The sequence below is a fragment of the Anas platyrhynchos genome, chromosome 12 (genome assembly GCF_047663525.1).
Source record: "Anas platyrhynchos isolate ZD024472 breed Pekin duck chromosome 12, IASCAAS_PekinDuck_T2T, whole genome shotgun sequence".
Classification (NCBI taxonomy): Eukaryota; Metazoa; Chordata; class Aves; order Anseriformes; family Anatidae; genus Anas; species Anas platyrhynchos.
The window spans coordinates 17653891-17668507 of NC_092598.1; the positions used below are offsets into that span (position 1 = coordinate 17653891).

Consider the following 14617-nt stretch of genomic DNA (forward strand, 5'->3'; position numbering starts at 1 on the left):
AGGAATGAAATGTGCTCAGTTCTCAATGAAGAGACAAGACCCAACAGCAACTCAAACACTGCTCAGAAACACAGTATCTTCTCTTTTCAGGCTTCTCACAGTGTGTTTTGAAAGGCTGTATTAATACTTATGAGGGGGAAGAAATACATATCCTTCCATTGGAAAGAAGACATCAAGACAAGGACAGCAAAATGGCATGTATTCTAGGAATGAGGGCCTCTGCTACCAGTTGGAAACGTATCTTCCTCTGATCCAGATGTTACTGACTGAAACACCTAGAAAGGGCAGCCCTCACCATAGGCAGTATCCACATGACTTGTTTGTGTATAATTCTCTCAAATTTCATTAGATTCAGGACGAGATTAGTCAGGAAATTTCAGAAAAACAATTGAACAAATGGTCTTGCCATATAACATTTAGAAGAAAAAACTTAGAAAGTCTGCCAGTTCTCTTGTGGGAATAGAGGATATAGCAACTTTTTTTTCCATTCTATAAAACATGTCCTTTAAATATTTACTAGACTTGTATTTTCTGAATGTGGCCAGGTCCCAAGCAAAAGCCCTCTACATCTCACTAAAGCATGCTTAAGAACGTTCACTGCATATGTAATAAGAGTATTAAAGGATCCAGATGTGAAGTAGAAAAACAACTGTGTCTATTATAGCTGAATTTCAAACTACTGGAGTAAGATCAAGCAGGAAAGCTGTGGTTTATTCCAGAGCACCACCCACACAATTCTCTGAGTAGGTCACCAAATGACAGTAAATCTCCCCAGTACAATGCAAAACAAAGCTGTCACATCTGATTAAATTCTCTGTGACTGAGTGGCCAATGGACATTTCTCTGGAACTTCTCAAGCTTAAAAATTAACCTTGTGAAGATGTATATAATAAATCTCTAATTAACATCTAATTATTATTTTCTTTGGCTATGGAATATCATATATGAGTCAACAAATTTGAAGAACAGTTACAAGATTATCCCTGTTACAAGATTAATCTGTGGGGTTAAAATTGAAGTTTCCCTTTAGAAACAAGCACGGTTTATTTCTACACTTAAACTTTACAGAAGTAACATTTTGAGAGGCGTCACGGGGCAGGCGTTAACAGAAAACGGTAGCTACGGCAGCGTTGTTGAAACCGTGGAGGCCTCAACAAATACGCTATTAAATTCCAAGGAGTTTATAGGAAGCCTTAATTTCCATCTAAAAGTTAATTTTTGCACTTGCAATGGACAACAGGGGTGTATTTCCCGAAAACGTATGAGTGGGGTGAGCTGTGAGGAGAGCAGCGGGCTGAGGAGAGGAGCGGGCTCTGAGGAGGCTCTGCGGGGGCTCTGAGGGGGCTCTGCGGAGGCCGCACCCCTCGCCCCGGGACGGGCAGGGCTGAAAGCTGCCCCCATGACCCGGTGGAGCCGCTCATGGCGGCCCCCGCCCGCTCTCCCCGCTCCCCGGCGCCGAGCGCGCCCCCACGGCTGCCGCTCCGCATGCGCCGCGGCACCTCCGGGCCGCCAGGGGGCGCCGCAGCACCGCGGCCCCGTTTCCCCCCCGCCGCCACCGCCGCGACAACAGCGCGGCCTGGCCGGGCCGGCGCCATGGGCAAGAAGCACAAGAAGCACAAGTCGGACAAGCACCCCTACGACGGTGGGTGGGCGGGCGGCGCCGGGGGGGGCCGGCAGGGGACAAGGGGGCGAGCGAGGCGGGTGCGGGGGCTCGGCCCGCGGCCTGGCCGGGCCTGCCGGCCTTGGGGAGCCGGGCGGGGAGCTGCCGGCCCTCAGCCCGGCTGGGCTGCGTGTGCCCGGCTGGGGGCCCGCAGGGCACGGGGGGGGCTCTGCGGCTGTGGCAGCCCGGGGGAACCGCCGGGTGGAGGCAAAGCTCAGCCCGTGTTGTTATCCGGGTGGAGCGAGGGTGTTTTCGGCGCTACTCATGTGCCTTATTTCTCTGCGGTCCTAAGAATATGTAGAAAAGCCCCTGAAGCTGGTGCTGAAAGTTGGAGGAAGTGAAGTTGCCGAGCTGTCTACTGGAAACACAGGGCTTGATTCAAGCCTATACGATGACAAATCCGAGCACGAGAAGCACAAAGACAGAAAACGGAAAAAGAGGAAGAAAGGAGAGAAACAAGTTCCTGGAGAAGAAAAGGAGAAAAGAAAGAGAAAAGTTAAGGTATGCATACCTTAATATTGCATTTTAGTTTCCCCTCCTCCCTCCCCCCCCAAAAAAAAAAAGCTTCAGCTTTCTCTAGACCTCTTCAGATGGTGAGCAGATATAACTAGTTGTATCCTTAAACTGGAGTGCATTCATAGTGTGTATGCTGGTTCTGCCAACGCCTTTTCCTCCAGGTCCTTTCAGAAAAAGATGAGTAAAGCCGTCTAAAATAGTGGCCAATATAAACAAAGAAAACTAAAACCAGAAACAATTCTCACATCTAAATAAATTAATTTATCTAAAATGAAGCCTTACTAGTTCTTAATTAAAAAGAAGGAATTGTGTTTCCCTTTGGGGGTTCTTTAGCTGATAGGCAATTATAACATACTTATTTGAAGTGTTAGGGGTACCCTTCGTTTTAAACTTCCTGTCTCTTTCCTACTAGTTTTTCCAGAAGCTTCAAAATAATCCTAGAGGCTACAATGGAGATAATTCTCTGTGCAGAATTGTTCCTGTCATGCTATAAAAGGCTGTCATGTTTAAAAAAAATAACAATAACAATTGTTATATTGCTGAATGAAAGTACTGTCCAGTAGATGGAGACAGTACATAAAGAATACAGGGCCTTACAATTATTTTTATTTTTTTTAATAAAAATGCTGGGTTGTTTTGAAAAATCTGGAGAGCATTACATGCAGTAATAATACTGGTTTGGAGGTCCCCTGAGTTTCTCTAACAATCTTTCTCTTTCTAGGATGATAAAAAGAAACGTGATCGAGACCACCCAGACAGCGATGGAGAGCAGGATCTGAAATGTCAGACCCCTATCAGGTTGGAATTGCCACCAGAGAAATCATTGACAAGTACTTTATCAAAACAGGAAGGTAGGAAAAAAATACATTTTGTTTACCCTTGGTTAATTCCAGTTTTCTGCAATTGACTTATGTTTTGTTTGTTTCTGTAGCAACTGTGTTGACATTTTTTCCCATCCCTTAGAAATACATATATATGAATCTATGTCACCTTGTACTTCTTTTACAAAAGGGTATCTAGTGTCTGTGTCAGTGTGTGCAGGGTATTAAGGTCAATGAGAAAAGGAGATCCCCTACATATCTTGTTGTTTTTGCAACCATATTTTGTTTTTGTTGTTGTTGTTGTTTATCAGGAATTCTCAAATTGGATCAGTTGTAAGTTTAGTACCACTTGCTGTCAGTTCTGTTTCACATCCTTTCTCCCCCCCGCTTCTTTTTGGTCTAGAGGTGGAACAGACACCACTTCAGGAAGCTCTGAATCAACTCATGAGACAGCTGCAGAGGTAAATATCCATGCTACAGGCTTTCAGAGCTATGAAATGAATATAACATACATTAAGAGAAGAAACTTATAAAAAGCTGACTGAAAATATCACTAAATATTATGCTGACATGACTATTTTAGGAATCGAAGAACTAGTTTAAGAATAGATACTTACAGTTTCTGCTCAGTTTAGGCTTCGTGTAATCATGTCAGTTTTAAGTAATTTTAGAAAACCCTTGGAAAAAAAAAAAAACAAACAAAAAAACACACACAAAAAAAATTTGTTCTAGAAAAGATTCTCAACAGCTAATCAGCCTAGCCTGACCCCACAGAGAAAATACCAAGCAACTAAATGTGATGTTAATGCTTTTAGAAGCACCCATGAACATCAGTGTACATCAGAGATCACAGAAAGCCTTGGAGACATTTTAATGTAAAAAAGAATGTTAAAATTTTGTGAACTGAAAATGAACAGAATTATAAACACATATGTTCTATCACAGATTTTAGGAACAAGCTTTACCTTCTGTTAATTTCAGGGTAAGAAAATTAATGAATGACAGGTACACATTCTTATCACATTTGTTCCCTTTATTTTTCATCAACCTAAGTATAAACCACTTCTGGAAAGACCAAAACTTCAAAAGATTTAAAAATAAAAAACATTCTTTTGAGGAATACAGATAGTTATCAGACTGTAGAACTAACTCCTGAAATATGTTTGTAGCACTTTTCTGGTATATGGGTTTTGTTGTGGAATCTTTCCAGCCTTCGAGAGTGAAAGACTGTGCTGACACAAGCCATTTCTGGCTTTATGTTTTTGATTCCTTTTCAGCCTAGTCTGTTCCTTTCTATTTAGTTCCAAGCTCAATATGTTCTTTATTATAAAGTCAAAACATAAAAATGTCTTTTCATATCTTAACAGAAAGGATCCAAGTTCTTTCTTTTCATTTCCTGTGACTGACTTTATTGCTCCTGGCTATTCCATGATCATTAAAAATCCGATGGATTTCAGTACAATGAAAGAGAAGATCAAGAACAATGGGTACCAGTCCATAGAAGAATTAAAGGTAATTCTGTAAATTTTATTTTGACTAGAGATGGATTATGGTTAGTTTACTTCAGCTCTAGAATTTTATAAGAATATGAAGTTACCAACAAGAACCAATACTTCAGCGTGAAGAAATGTTTCTTCTTGACTTTTTTGGGAGAAAGAGGTTTTGCATCAAAACTTTAAAAATTAGAAACAATGATTAACATTTAGGAATGTTTTCAGGATGTTATTGGGAGTTTAGTTTTGAGAGGAGTTTCATTTACTTATTTCTGTTTAATTTTTTAATTAAGTACATTTAAATTCATTTAAAAGGTTCTTTGAAGTTCTTTTTCACTAAAGCTCTAGATACATCATTTGCAACAAGGATTTTAATACAGTATGCTGTAAAATTTTAACTGTAATTGCAAAATTATTAATGTTTGCATAGGAAAACTTCAAACTGATGTGTACTAATGCAATGACGTACAACAAACCAGACACCATTTACTACAAAGCTGCAAAAAAACTGCTGCACTCAGGGATGAAGATACTTAGCCAGGTAATAGAAAATTACTAAACAAACTGTTACAAGATAGCCTTGTTACTTTTTGACTCTTCTTTCATTCTGCTTTTCTTATAGGGATCTCATGAAAATGAATGAAAGCTTGCTTAATATTTGTCAAATATTAGGATTTCATAGTACTAAAGCATGAGCTTTTAATACAGCTAGCAGATTACTTATTTGCATTTTATATTTGATTTTTCTAAATTGTCTTTATACTTGCTAGTGAAAGAAAGGATAAAAATTAAATAATTCTCTGCAGGCAAGTTAAGAAAAGATTGATTGAAGTAGGATACTTTAAGATTCAGCTGTGTGTTTTAGGAGAGGATTCAGAGCCTGAAACAAAGTATAGAATTCATGGCTGATCTGCAGAAGACAAGGAAACAGAAAGATAAGATGGAACAGCAACTAACTGGAGAAGATGAAAATGGTTCTGGGAAAGACAAAGGAGAATCTGTGGATGGTGATACCAAAGCATTCAAAACACCCAACAAAGACCACAAAAAGTGAAGTATTGTTTCATTACTGATTAGAGGATATGGCTCTTTAAAGGCACTGAAAGATGACAACTATTAGGGACTAGTAGATGTGGGTTTCTCTGGTACAGGATATACACTAAGAGCCCTTCATCTCAAGGGAGCAAAATTTATATAAAGCATTATTGTATGCCAAAAATATATGTAGAATCTTTTATATAGTACCATCATTTTTTGTGGAGGTAACCCTGTACTGGTCATCAACTGCATTCCTTCAGTCGTTTTTTATTTTAGTGTCTCTTTCACATAGATAGCACTGTTTTGAAGAAAAATTTTAAATATCCCAGTACAAAATAACTATTTAGCCATTTGCATGTACCAATTATTTTGTGCATAACACTTGTATTTGAAACTTGTATGTTCTGTAGCTATGCATTTACACTTTCTAAATTATCTTTTAATATGTAGGAATACTTCTGTTAATGTTCCGAAATACTAGTGAATTCATTTTCACAGATTCAAAAATAGATACTAAAATCCAGAGTATATGAATTAATTTTACCCAAAATATTCTTGTTTGTTTTGGGGGAGTAATGATGTAAAATCTGACAAGCTAGGACATCTGTATGGCTAAAGTAAATTAAACAAAGGCCTTTACAGTCACTAATTTAAAAAGCATTTGTGGGTATAAGTAGTGTCTGTCACATTTTTTCCTGCTATATTAAAACAGTTTGCATAGTTGACAGAAAAAAAATATATTCCACTGTATCCTTTCCTAATAGCCAGTTGGCGTCTGTTAAAACTAGTAATTAAGACACAGCAATTTTATTCACAGAAAAGACAAAGATCTACTTGAAGACAAATTAAGAAACAATAGCTTGGAAAGGGAACAAGAGCAGATTGATCGCATTGTTAGAGAATCTGGAGGAAAGCTAACAAGACGACTTGCAAACAGCCAGGTAAGTCTTGGGGTGTTTGGTATAGTTTGGAGTATGAAGACTCCATTCACTTTTTCATGGACCAGGCTCACTTAGCATCTTATGTCAGTTGAAACTCAAGGGGTGCTTTTACTACAGTTTACATCATTTTACATGAGTAATCATATCCAAGATAAGAGGGGGATGGGGAGAAGGAAGGATACCCATTGAACACATGCTGGATTTCATCAGCAGAGCAAGTTCAGCTTAAGTTTCTTGAATTTTTAAATAAAGTAACAGAGAAGGTTGAATACTAAGAACTTCAAAAAATATCTCAAATCTGACCTGAAAAAAAAAAATAAAATTCCCTCGTAGCTCTGAATTCTGAAGCAGTCAGATATCTGAGCAAAGACCGTTAAATACATAGGAGGAGGAACCCAGTTTGGTAAAATTGACCTACTTTTCTATCAAGTTTGAGTTACTTATTTTCTTAGTCTTTACAGAAATGTTACTATTTCTTGTAACTTGGTAATTCCGAGATCAGTAACAGTTATCTAGCGAGAGCAAAAACAGTAGGAGTATTCACTTTGAATCTGACTGATCTTTCCAAATTGCTTTCTAATTCATACAGTTGAGAGTGTTTCATTAGAGGTTTTTATAAATCTAAGAGCTGTGAATTTCAGCTAGCATATAAAATAAAATCTTATTTCAGTGTGAATTTGAAAGAAGAAAGCCAGATGGTACAACAACTCTGGGCCTTCTTAATCCAGTTGACCTTAGTGCAGGAGGTAAGTTGGCATAGTTCTGGTAACAAATAGCTTCTACCTACCTGTTCTGTAGCTTTTTTTTTGCTGGGGTAGATGGGTGAATGGTGCCCAGCAATCAAATGGTCCTTAATAGCCTGATAATTTCAACTTTAAGAAGTTGCAGCTGTTCACTGTTAAGAGGAACTGGAGAGAGCCCTCAGTGGCTATTGCTTCTCCATTTTGCATCACCTATTTGTGGGAGGTGCAAGAGACTTCTTTTGTCATAGAGATGGGACTACCAGTCATATGCTAGGGCACATTTAATTTCTGGACTACCCTTAAGTCAGGATCATTTGTAGAGTGAAGTCTGTGACCTGAAGGGTCAAAAACCTTTCAAGAACTGGGAACCACCTGGGACCTCAATCATTTGTAACATCAGTACCATCTGTGTAGTACCACTAGCTGGAAGGGTGCAGGTGCTTGATTTTTTAACTGCCAACTCACTGCAGAGTTGAACTGACAAGGTCTCAAATAGAGTGAAACCATGCTGAAAGTTTGACTTCTCCATTCCCCTAATTTGTGCAGTAGGAAATCTCGGCAAGAATATATAAATTTACAATCAGATCCTCTTTAACAATATAGCCTTTGTTAGGGACGGAAGAAAATTAGTAGTGAAAACATCTAAGTTAAAATCTTGTATCCTTACCTAGTGTTATCGCTTAAACTAGTATTATCGCTTACTTACGTCTGACTTCATGTTCATGACTACACATAGTCTTTAATATGAAACAGTTGGACAAAAACACGCTTAGAGTTGTATCGTATGTCAATGAACTATGCCATCGTTACTTTTGTATTTTGATTATATCCTACAGAACCGGGTTACTGCCCTGTAAAGCTGGGTATGACAGCAGGGAGACTTCAGTCAGGAGTTAATACATTACAAGGGTTCAAAGAAGATAAAAGAAACAAGGTTACTCCCGGCAAGTGCTGAATTTTTTATTATATTTGTTATTATTTTAATTCTTTTTGTATAAACAAAATATGTTGGTCTCATTACTCGTACAGTTTTGAACTTTTTAATGATAAAGCACATCTTTGCATATATTTATCACACAACTAAACAGCACATCACAAATTTACACGTACAAAATGGGAGGCATTCACATTCAATAAAATCTTCATCTATATTGAGAAGAGGAACTATGCCAGTGAGGTACAAAGGTTTTTGCTAAACATGTTTTTTTCTTAAGAACTGTGTTCTAGAAATTTCTTTGGGGGGATTGTTTTACAACTGCTTCTCACTTTTATCTGATATGTGCATACCAGAGGTGATAATTAGTGCTGTTGTTATTCATTAGTGACATACTTGAATTATGGACCTTATAGTTCCTATGCTCCGACATATGATTCTACATTTGCCAACATCAGCAAAGAAGATTCTGACTTAATCTATTCAACGTATGGGGAAGACTCTAATCAAGGATCTTTCAGGTGATCAAACAGCTAGGATGTGTATTACAGTTTTCATCTACAGAAGCAGTTTTGTGCAAATCTCTGCATGGACTGCATCTTTGCTGCTGGAATGACGTTGCTACTGTCTCACAGCCTACTGTTTTTTTGTTAGTTTTAAGAAGCAAAAATTTAGTAAGAGAATTTGTATGTGATGTAAAATTAGCCAGGGCTGAAGGATTTTTATGGTACCAATACATAAGAACATAGAGCCTAGCACTTAATTATTATTAATTCGTAACTAATTCTGAAGGACTCATGTTGAAAACCAGGAAAATTATTGAGGAAAAAATGTTCAGACAAACTGAATTTTTTAATGTTAATGAATTTTATTACTGCCTTGAGAAAAAGTCATCTTTGTTAAAGTCAGCTTTGTTAATGACAAATAGTGACCACATTACTATGGTTACAGTGGGAGATCTGAGTCCAAATTAGGTGATTCCTAATTTCATTCTTAAATAACATGTATACTACTTGATTTTCCTACTATTTGCTACAGCAAAAATAATTAATTCCCATTGCTTCTATTATTCCTGCTTGTAAAAATGTCAGAATGTAAATCCTTTTGTTTTATGAGAACTCAGGAATAGAAGACAGTAATATAAATTCATATGAAATATAGGAATACTTAAGTACAGCGCAAATGTTAAGTGGCTGTGCAAGTTTGCTGTCAGTTTCATGCAGCTGCCTAAAGCAGTATACTTTTCATCCTTTTTCAGGTTTTATAAGTAATCTGAATGGGTTCCTAGGCTGCAAAAGCCATAGATTTTAAACAAAAGCAAGCTATTTAGATTAAATTCTATGCTGTTTTTTGTGTTTTCCATTCTGTAGATATTAGTCTGCCTTTACTTAACAAAACTTTTTACTGTTGAATGTTAGATACAGAAGTGGTTACCTTAACTATCTTTTAACCTTCTAGTATTCATGAATTTTTGATGAAATCACAAGACTATCCTTTCCTAATGGCTGATAGTTTGCTTGATGTTCTAACTAAAGGAGGACACTCTAGATCTCTCAGAGAACTTGAAGCGGTAAGAGTGAGATTGTGGACTTTCTAGTCTTTATTTTTGCACATAAGCCATAAAGCTAGAGAAAGATGATACTGATCCTATTGACGGGCCCCCTATTAAGCAGTAAAATTTGGAAGTGGAGATACCTTTGTCTCCAGCGGATGGGTCTTCTGGGAAGAAATTATGCTGGTTTGTTAATTAATGAACTGTGAAAAATTACAAAATATCATAGGTTACGCAGAGTCCCATGGCCTTTTTCTGTCTATTCTACAACTAGCACTTAGAAAGAAAAGAGCAATATGGGGTTTAGAGACAAGGCAAACCCAGTTTTTTGTTTATTAGTTTCCATGAAAAGTTTAGCATGCCCCTAACAGCCACCGTTTGTGTCAGAATTAGTACCTAGTTTTTTTCATTAGTTAACACATATTTGAGTTTAAAAGCACCACACTATGGAAAACCACTAAACAGGTAGTCCTCAGATGCTCCTGAGACTTCAGTACCCATATACATGTATGCCAGACATGACTGGAATCAGAGGAGCTGATGAGGTGAACAGCATGAGACTAAAACTTCATTCACAATCCTTGAATTAGTTTAGTATCTCCAGAGGGCAGTTGCTGCTAACTAAAAGTGTTCATTTGACCTACTTTCACATGAATGGAAACTTGAAATACAGATCATAGCTTCTTAGTAATGGTTCGTATATCAGCTAAACTAATACTGGAAATAGTTCATAGAGCAAAGATCAGCCCCTGGCCTCCAGTTCAGACCTCTGCTTAGCATTACTCTTTTCTAGTACCCAATAGTGACACTGACTTACAGGGTTCAGTTGCTACTGGTGCAAAATATTAAGAAATAGTTATGTATTGAAGCAGTATATTTCAGCCTCTAATCATCATGCTTCCTTTTCTCCCTCCTCCCCAGTAGATAATCTTTGAGGTGATGTCACTGGGGAAGAACACATGGATGTTTGCAGAGAGTAATAAAATGCATGCCATAAAAATGTATTTTTAGCAAACATTGGTATCTGAAAATGCTTTCTAAAAATAGTTGCTTTGTAACTTGGTTTTACAAAGAAAGCTTGCATCAGTTACCTCAGCTTAAAATACCATATTGTAAGGTGTTACTTTGACCTTAAGGAAAAGATAAGTAAGCTTTAATGCCTGCTTTAAAGAATTCTTTGTGTATTCAGCCCCTGGAGGAAACTGAAGGCACACATGAAAGAAGTGATGCAATAAAAGAAGTAAAGGTAAGATTCTTCGTTTAGCTACTGCAAGCAACACGTGTAGCTTGTCAGTTATAAAACTGCCAACAATTGCAAAGCCTATGAAGCAACATCAAAAATTTGATTGTAAATATACACAATGTAAATCGTGACAACTGCATGCTATTTTGTAGGCATTTGGAGAATCTCCAAAATCTTCAAAAAGTTAATTCTTAATTTAGACTATTTGTCAATAGAAGTGCAAGAAAATGCTTATAGGCTTTTGTCTGCAATTATTATACAATCCACTGGCACTTCTGGCTGACAGCTGTAGTTATTCTAATTACTTTTAACATGAACTTGTAATAAGTATGAAATACCATACCCCACAAGACTTAGCAATCTTTGAGTCATATTCTCAACTAGCTTGTGTCCCTGTAGGCATACAAAATATCACTAAAATCATTTCATCTGACAAACTTTGTTCAGTTAAAGAAAGTATAGTAGTAGTTCTACTGAAAGGCTGCTCTCCTGAAGCTTTAACCTGCTGCCAGTTCCTGGGTTGTTTCTGACTTTTGGTCTCAGATTGTACATAAGTTCTGTTCTAGGTGAGATACCAATGTTTGAGTATGAAATAGCTGAGCAACTAGAGATCAGTAAAAGTTTCATAGGGTATCTTTACTTCTTTCCTGACTTCTTTTTTGTAGAGCTGATTAATTTTAACTAATTTGATATTCTGATTTCCCCAGAACAACTTTGTTGTTTCAGACTGATCTAAATATTATATAAATTACTTCTTGCTGCTTTTTTAGATTATGGAAATTGACATTGCAACAAGGTTGGACTCTGCTAATAATGACAGACTCACAGCACTAAAAGCTGTTACAAACTTCGGCATGCCTGTAGAAGAGTTTGATTCTGAGGGTAAGTTATCTTGGTACTAATAATTCTGATGGGTCTGTTACCTTTAATGAAAGGTAATTAATGTTCTTAATCTCCTTGCATATTCAATCTTACGTATTTTACATCATAATGGAAGTAAACACACTCTCTTACTAACAGGACTTTTCTTCATTAAACAGAGGCTGAAATTTTCCAGAGGAAACTTGATGAAACAACAAAGCTTCTGAGAGAACTTCAGGATGCGCAAAATGAACGACTAAGTACAAAACCACCCCCGAACATGATTTGTCTTCTGGGTCCATCTTACAGAGAGATGCACTTGGGTAAATATACTTTTTCTGCTCATTTTTGGGGAATTGATCAAGTCTCACTGTTTTATCAAGGCAAAACTTGAACAGTGGGGGATTCTCTGCCCTGTTGTGTATAGTAGATTCATTTGTTGTACGGAAAGACAGATGCAAGTTTTAAACAGTAATGACAAATATTTTTTTCTTTACTAAGTGAAAGTCCCTAAAATTGAGAATTTTCTCAATGCCCCAGGGCAGATAGCCAAGCACCTCTAACTTCATGATCTTTCCAGTGTCTTTGAACAGGAGTAATTTAAACGTTACCAGTTTTTTACTGTAAGGATAGTTTTCTTCTAGTCTAGTTTATTTTATTATAACCAATTAACAGCAATCACTTACTCTTCAATTATTCGAGCAAAGCCCCTTGTTCCACAGCTCAGTTCCAGCAGCCTTCTCTGACAGGACTGTGTGAAGAGGGTGTCTGTTCTAGGAGTAAAATAAATTGTGCAATATCCACTACAGTGTATGTGGCCTAAAATAGCTAGCTCACTGACAAAAGATAAAATCCCCATTATTGCAGAAATATGACCAATGTTGCTCCAGTTCTCTGTCAGTGATTTTATATGCATGCTTGTACATGTAGCCTATGAGTACATCTACTACTATTTTTTATGTAGCGGAGAGAGTAACCAATAATCTGAAAGAACTGGCACAACAAGTGACTCCAGGTGACATTGTTAGCACATATGGAATCCGGAAAGCAATGGGAATTTCGATTCCTTTACCTGATACAGAAGACAGCGGGATAGATTTAACAGATGGTGAGTATACAGAACTGTTTTGTAGCATCTGTTCAACTAAAACAAAGCCACATCTGCAAACCATTAGAATGGCTTGTGGTAGAACTTGGCAGTAACTTAGTTCCAGCTTTCAGTTATTCTCTACTTTTTAAAATTCTGTCTTTAATGGAAAGTTGTTGTGCTTGGTCTCAGTTCAAAATTAATCTTTGGAATATATGGAACTTTGTTTCAGCTACTCAAAGTGGTTATTTTATCATTCATCTTATAGCACTGCCAAATTGTAAAGCTTGGCAAACCATTAAATTCTAGTTTTTCCATTTAGAGTGAAGTTACAAGAAAAGAGTTAAAATTCCTCACTTGCTTAAATGAGGACAGTGTGCTTCCTTCTTCCCCAAGCTTTTGGCTGTGCGCTCCTTTTGCTTAATTTGGCCAGCCATAGTGCTTTTTAGTTGACAGCATCAACTCATTTATCCAGCACGAAGTAACTACTGTTTTTGCTGGACTGAGGAGTTTGTTCAGTGAAAAACTTAAGTGCCAGAACCAGATCTCCCCCTTGTGGCAGCGGCTTATTAAGTCATGTAAACTGTGAAAGCATTCCTAGAATTTGTCTCCTCAATTTGTAAGACAGGCAAGAGTTTAGTTTCAAGAAAGGCAATTCACACAACAAATTTGCACAATATGTGGCTTATAAGAGGTTTCAGGTCTCATGTGATTTAATGAGAAGAACAGGACTGCTTCAGTAACTTCAAGGAGACTAAAAAATCTCAATTTGACAATTATTGAGCAATTTCTTTTTCATAGTGTACTACAAGCCAGACTATGTAACAAACAAATTCTTGAGCTGTTACAGAGCACACAGTTAACTCAGGACTGTCTGTACAAATAACAAATTACTGCAGAAGTATTATATTGTATATGCACTTATTTCATTGACAAGTTCTAAATATACTTATTGACCTGGTCTGTTGTACCCTTCCAGAGTTTCAAGAACCTAAAAAGACTGTCACCATCACTGAAAATGAATGTGGGCCAGTTAAAGTCTGAAGCTTCAGTTAAGTTTACAGGTGTTTGTTTGATTCTTTTTAAGAACCAGATAAACATTCTTCAGGTGCATTCACAGAGCATGTGTATATTGTGTGTTAAAGAAACTACTTTTGTTTATTAAATTTTGGAACTGAAATTTGAGTTGTTTGAGTTTCTTCTGCTACTTAAATGCATTTGATTATTCTTTTGTCATTTATTATTTTAAAAGACTTCAGCATTTAAGTTTTCCTTCCATTATTATATACCTGGAAAAGTCAAAGAATAAGTGAAAATGGGGCTATGTATGGTAAAAGGACTCATCCACAAGTTTCCAAAAACACTGCTTTAGCTGTAGTTAAACTTGGTTGGGGCAAAAACTATTAGTATCTGAACACACAGGTTTCCCTTTTTAAAATAACCATGCAACTCTTATGATCATGAGGAACAGGAAAAAAAACAGCACTGAATGAAACTGATGTAACCTGATAAATTAACAAAAGATCACCTTTGTAAGACTTTCAGCATAGATTAATTTCCTCATAAATGAGTAGCAACATCCATTCACAGTATTCTAAAAGTTGAAAGCTTTGATATACATCATGACAACAATAAGGTGAGACTTAACAAACTCATTAGCTGCCAAAGTAAAAAAATCCACATTAATGTAGCAGTATTAACTCAGGTTGAGATGTGCATGTAGAAAAC

General features: G+C 37.2%; 1 protein-coding gene across 2 annotated transcripts; it reads left to right on the forward strand.

The window, feature by feature from the left end:
- The first annotated feature begins 1474 nt into the window (after window positions 1-1474).
- Window positions 1475-14069, forward strand: BRD7 (bromodomain containing 7). Of its 2 annotated transcripts, none has more exons than XM_072043770.1 (17): window positions 1475-1642; window positions 1953-2161; window positions 2898-3027; window positions 3401-3458; window positions 4365-4509; window positions 4921-5031; window positions 5356-5540; window positions 6346-6469; window positions 7140-7215; window positions 8049-8156; window positions 8535-8667; window positions 9605-9716; window positions 10870-10944; window positions 11712-11823; window positions 11982-12125; window positions 12767-12910; window positions 13869-14069. In XM_072043770.1, exons 1-17 carry the CDS (start codon window positions 1486-1488, stop codon window positions 13931-13933), a joined length of 2088 nt encoding a protein of 695 aa, XP_071899871.1. In that variant the 5' UTR covers window positions 1475-1485; the 3' UTR covers window positions 13934-14069. The 2 variants fall into 2 exon arrangements, with proteins under 2 accessions (XP_071899871.1, XP_027323006.2); XM_027467205.3 differs by having other exon boundaries at window positions 1479-1642; window positions 10888-10944.
- Window positions 14070-14617: the final 548 nt, after the last annotated feature.

Excerpts from the sequence above, each read along its gene's own strand:
- BRD7 (XM_072043770.1), top strand. The coding sequence starts at position 1,486 with ATGCGCCGCGGCACCTCCGGGCCGCCAGGGGGCGCCGCAGCACCGCGG. Across the intron at positions 9,717-10,869 it reads CTCTCAGAGAACTTGAAGCG|AATTCTTTGTGTATTCAGCC; the intron begins GTAAGAGTGAGA and ends CCTGCTTTAAAG. Across the intron at positions 12,126-12,766 it reads TTACAGAGAGATGCACTTGG|CGGAGAGAGTAACCAATAAT; the intron begins GTAAATATACTT and ends TTTTTTATGTAG.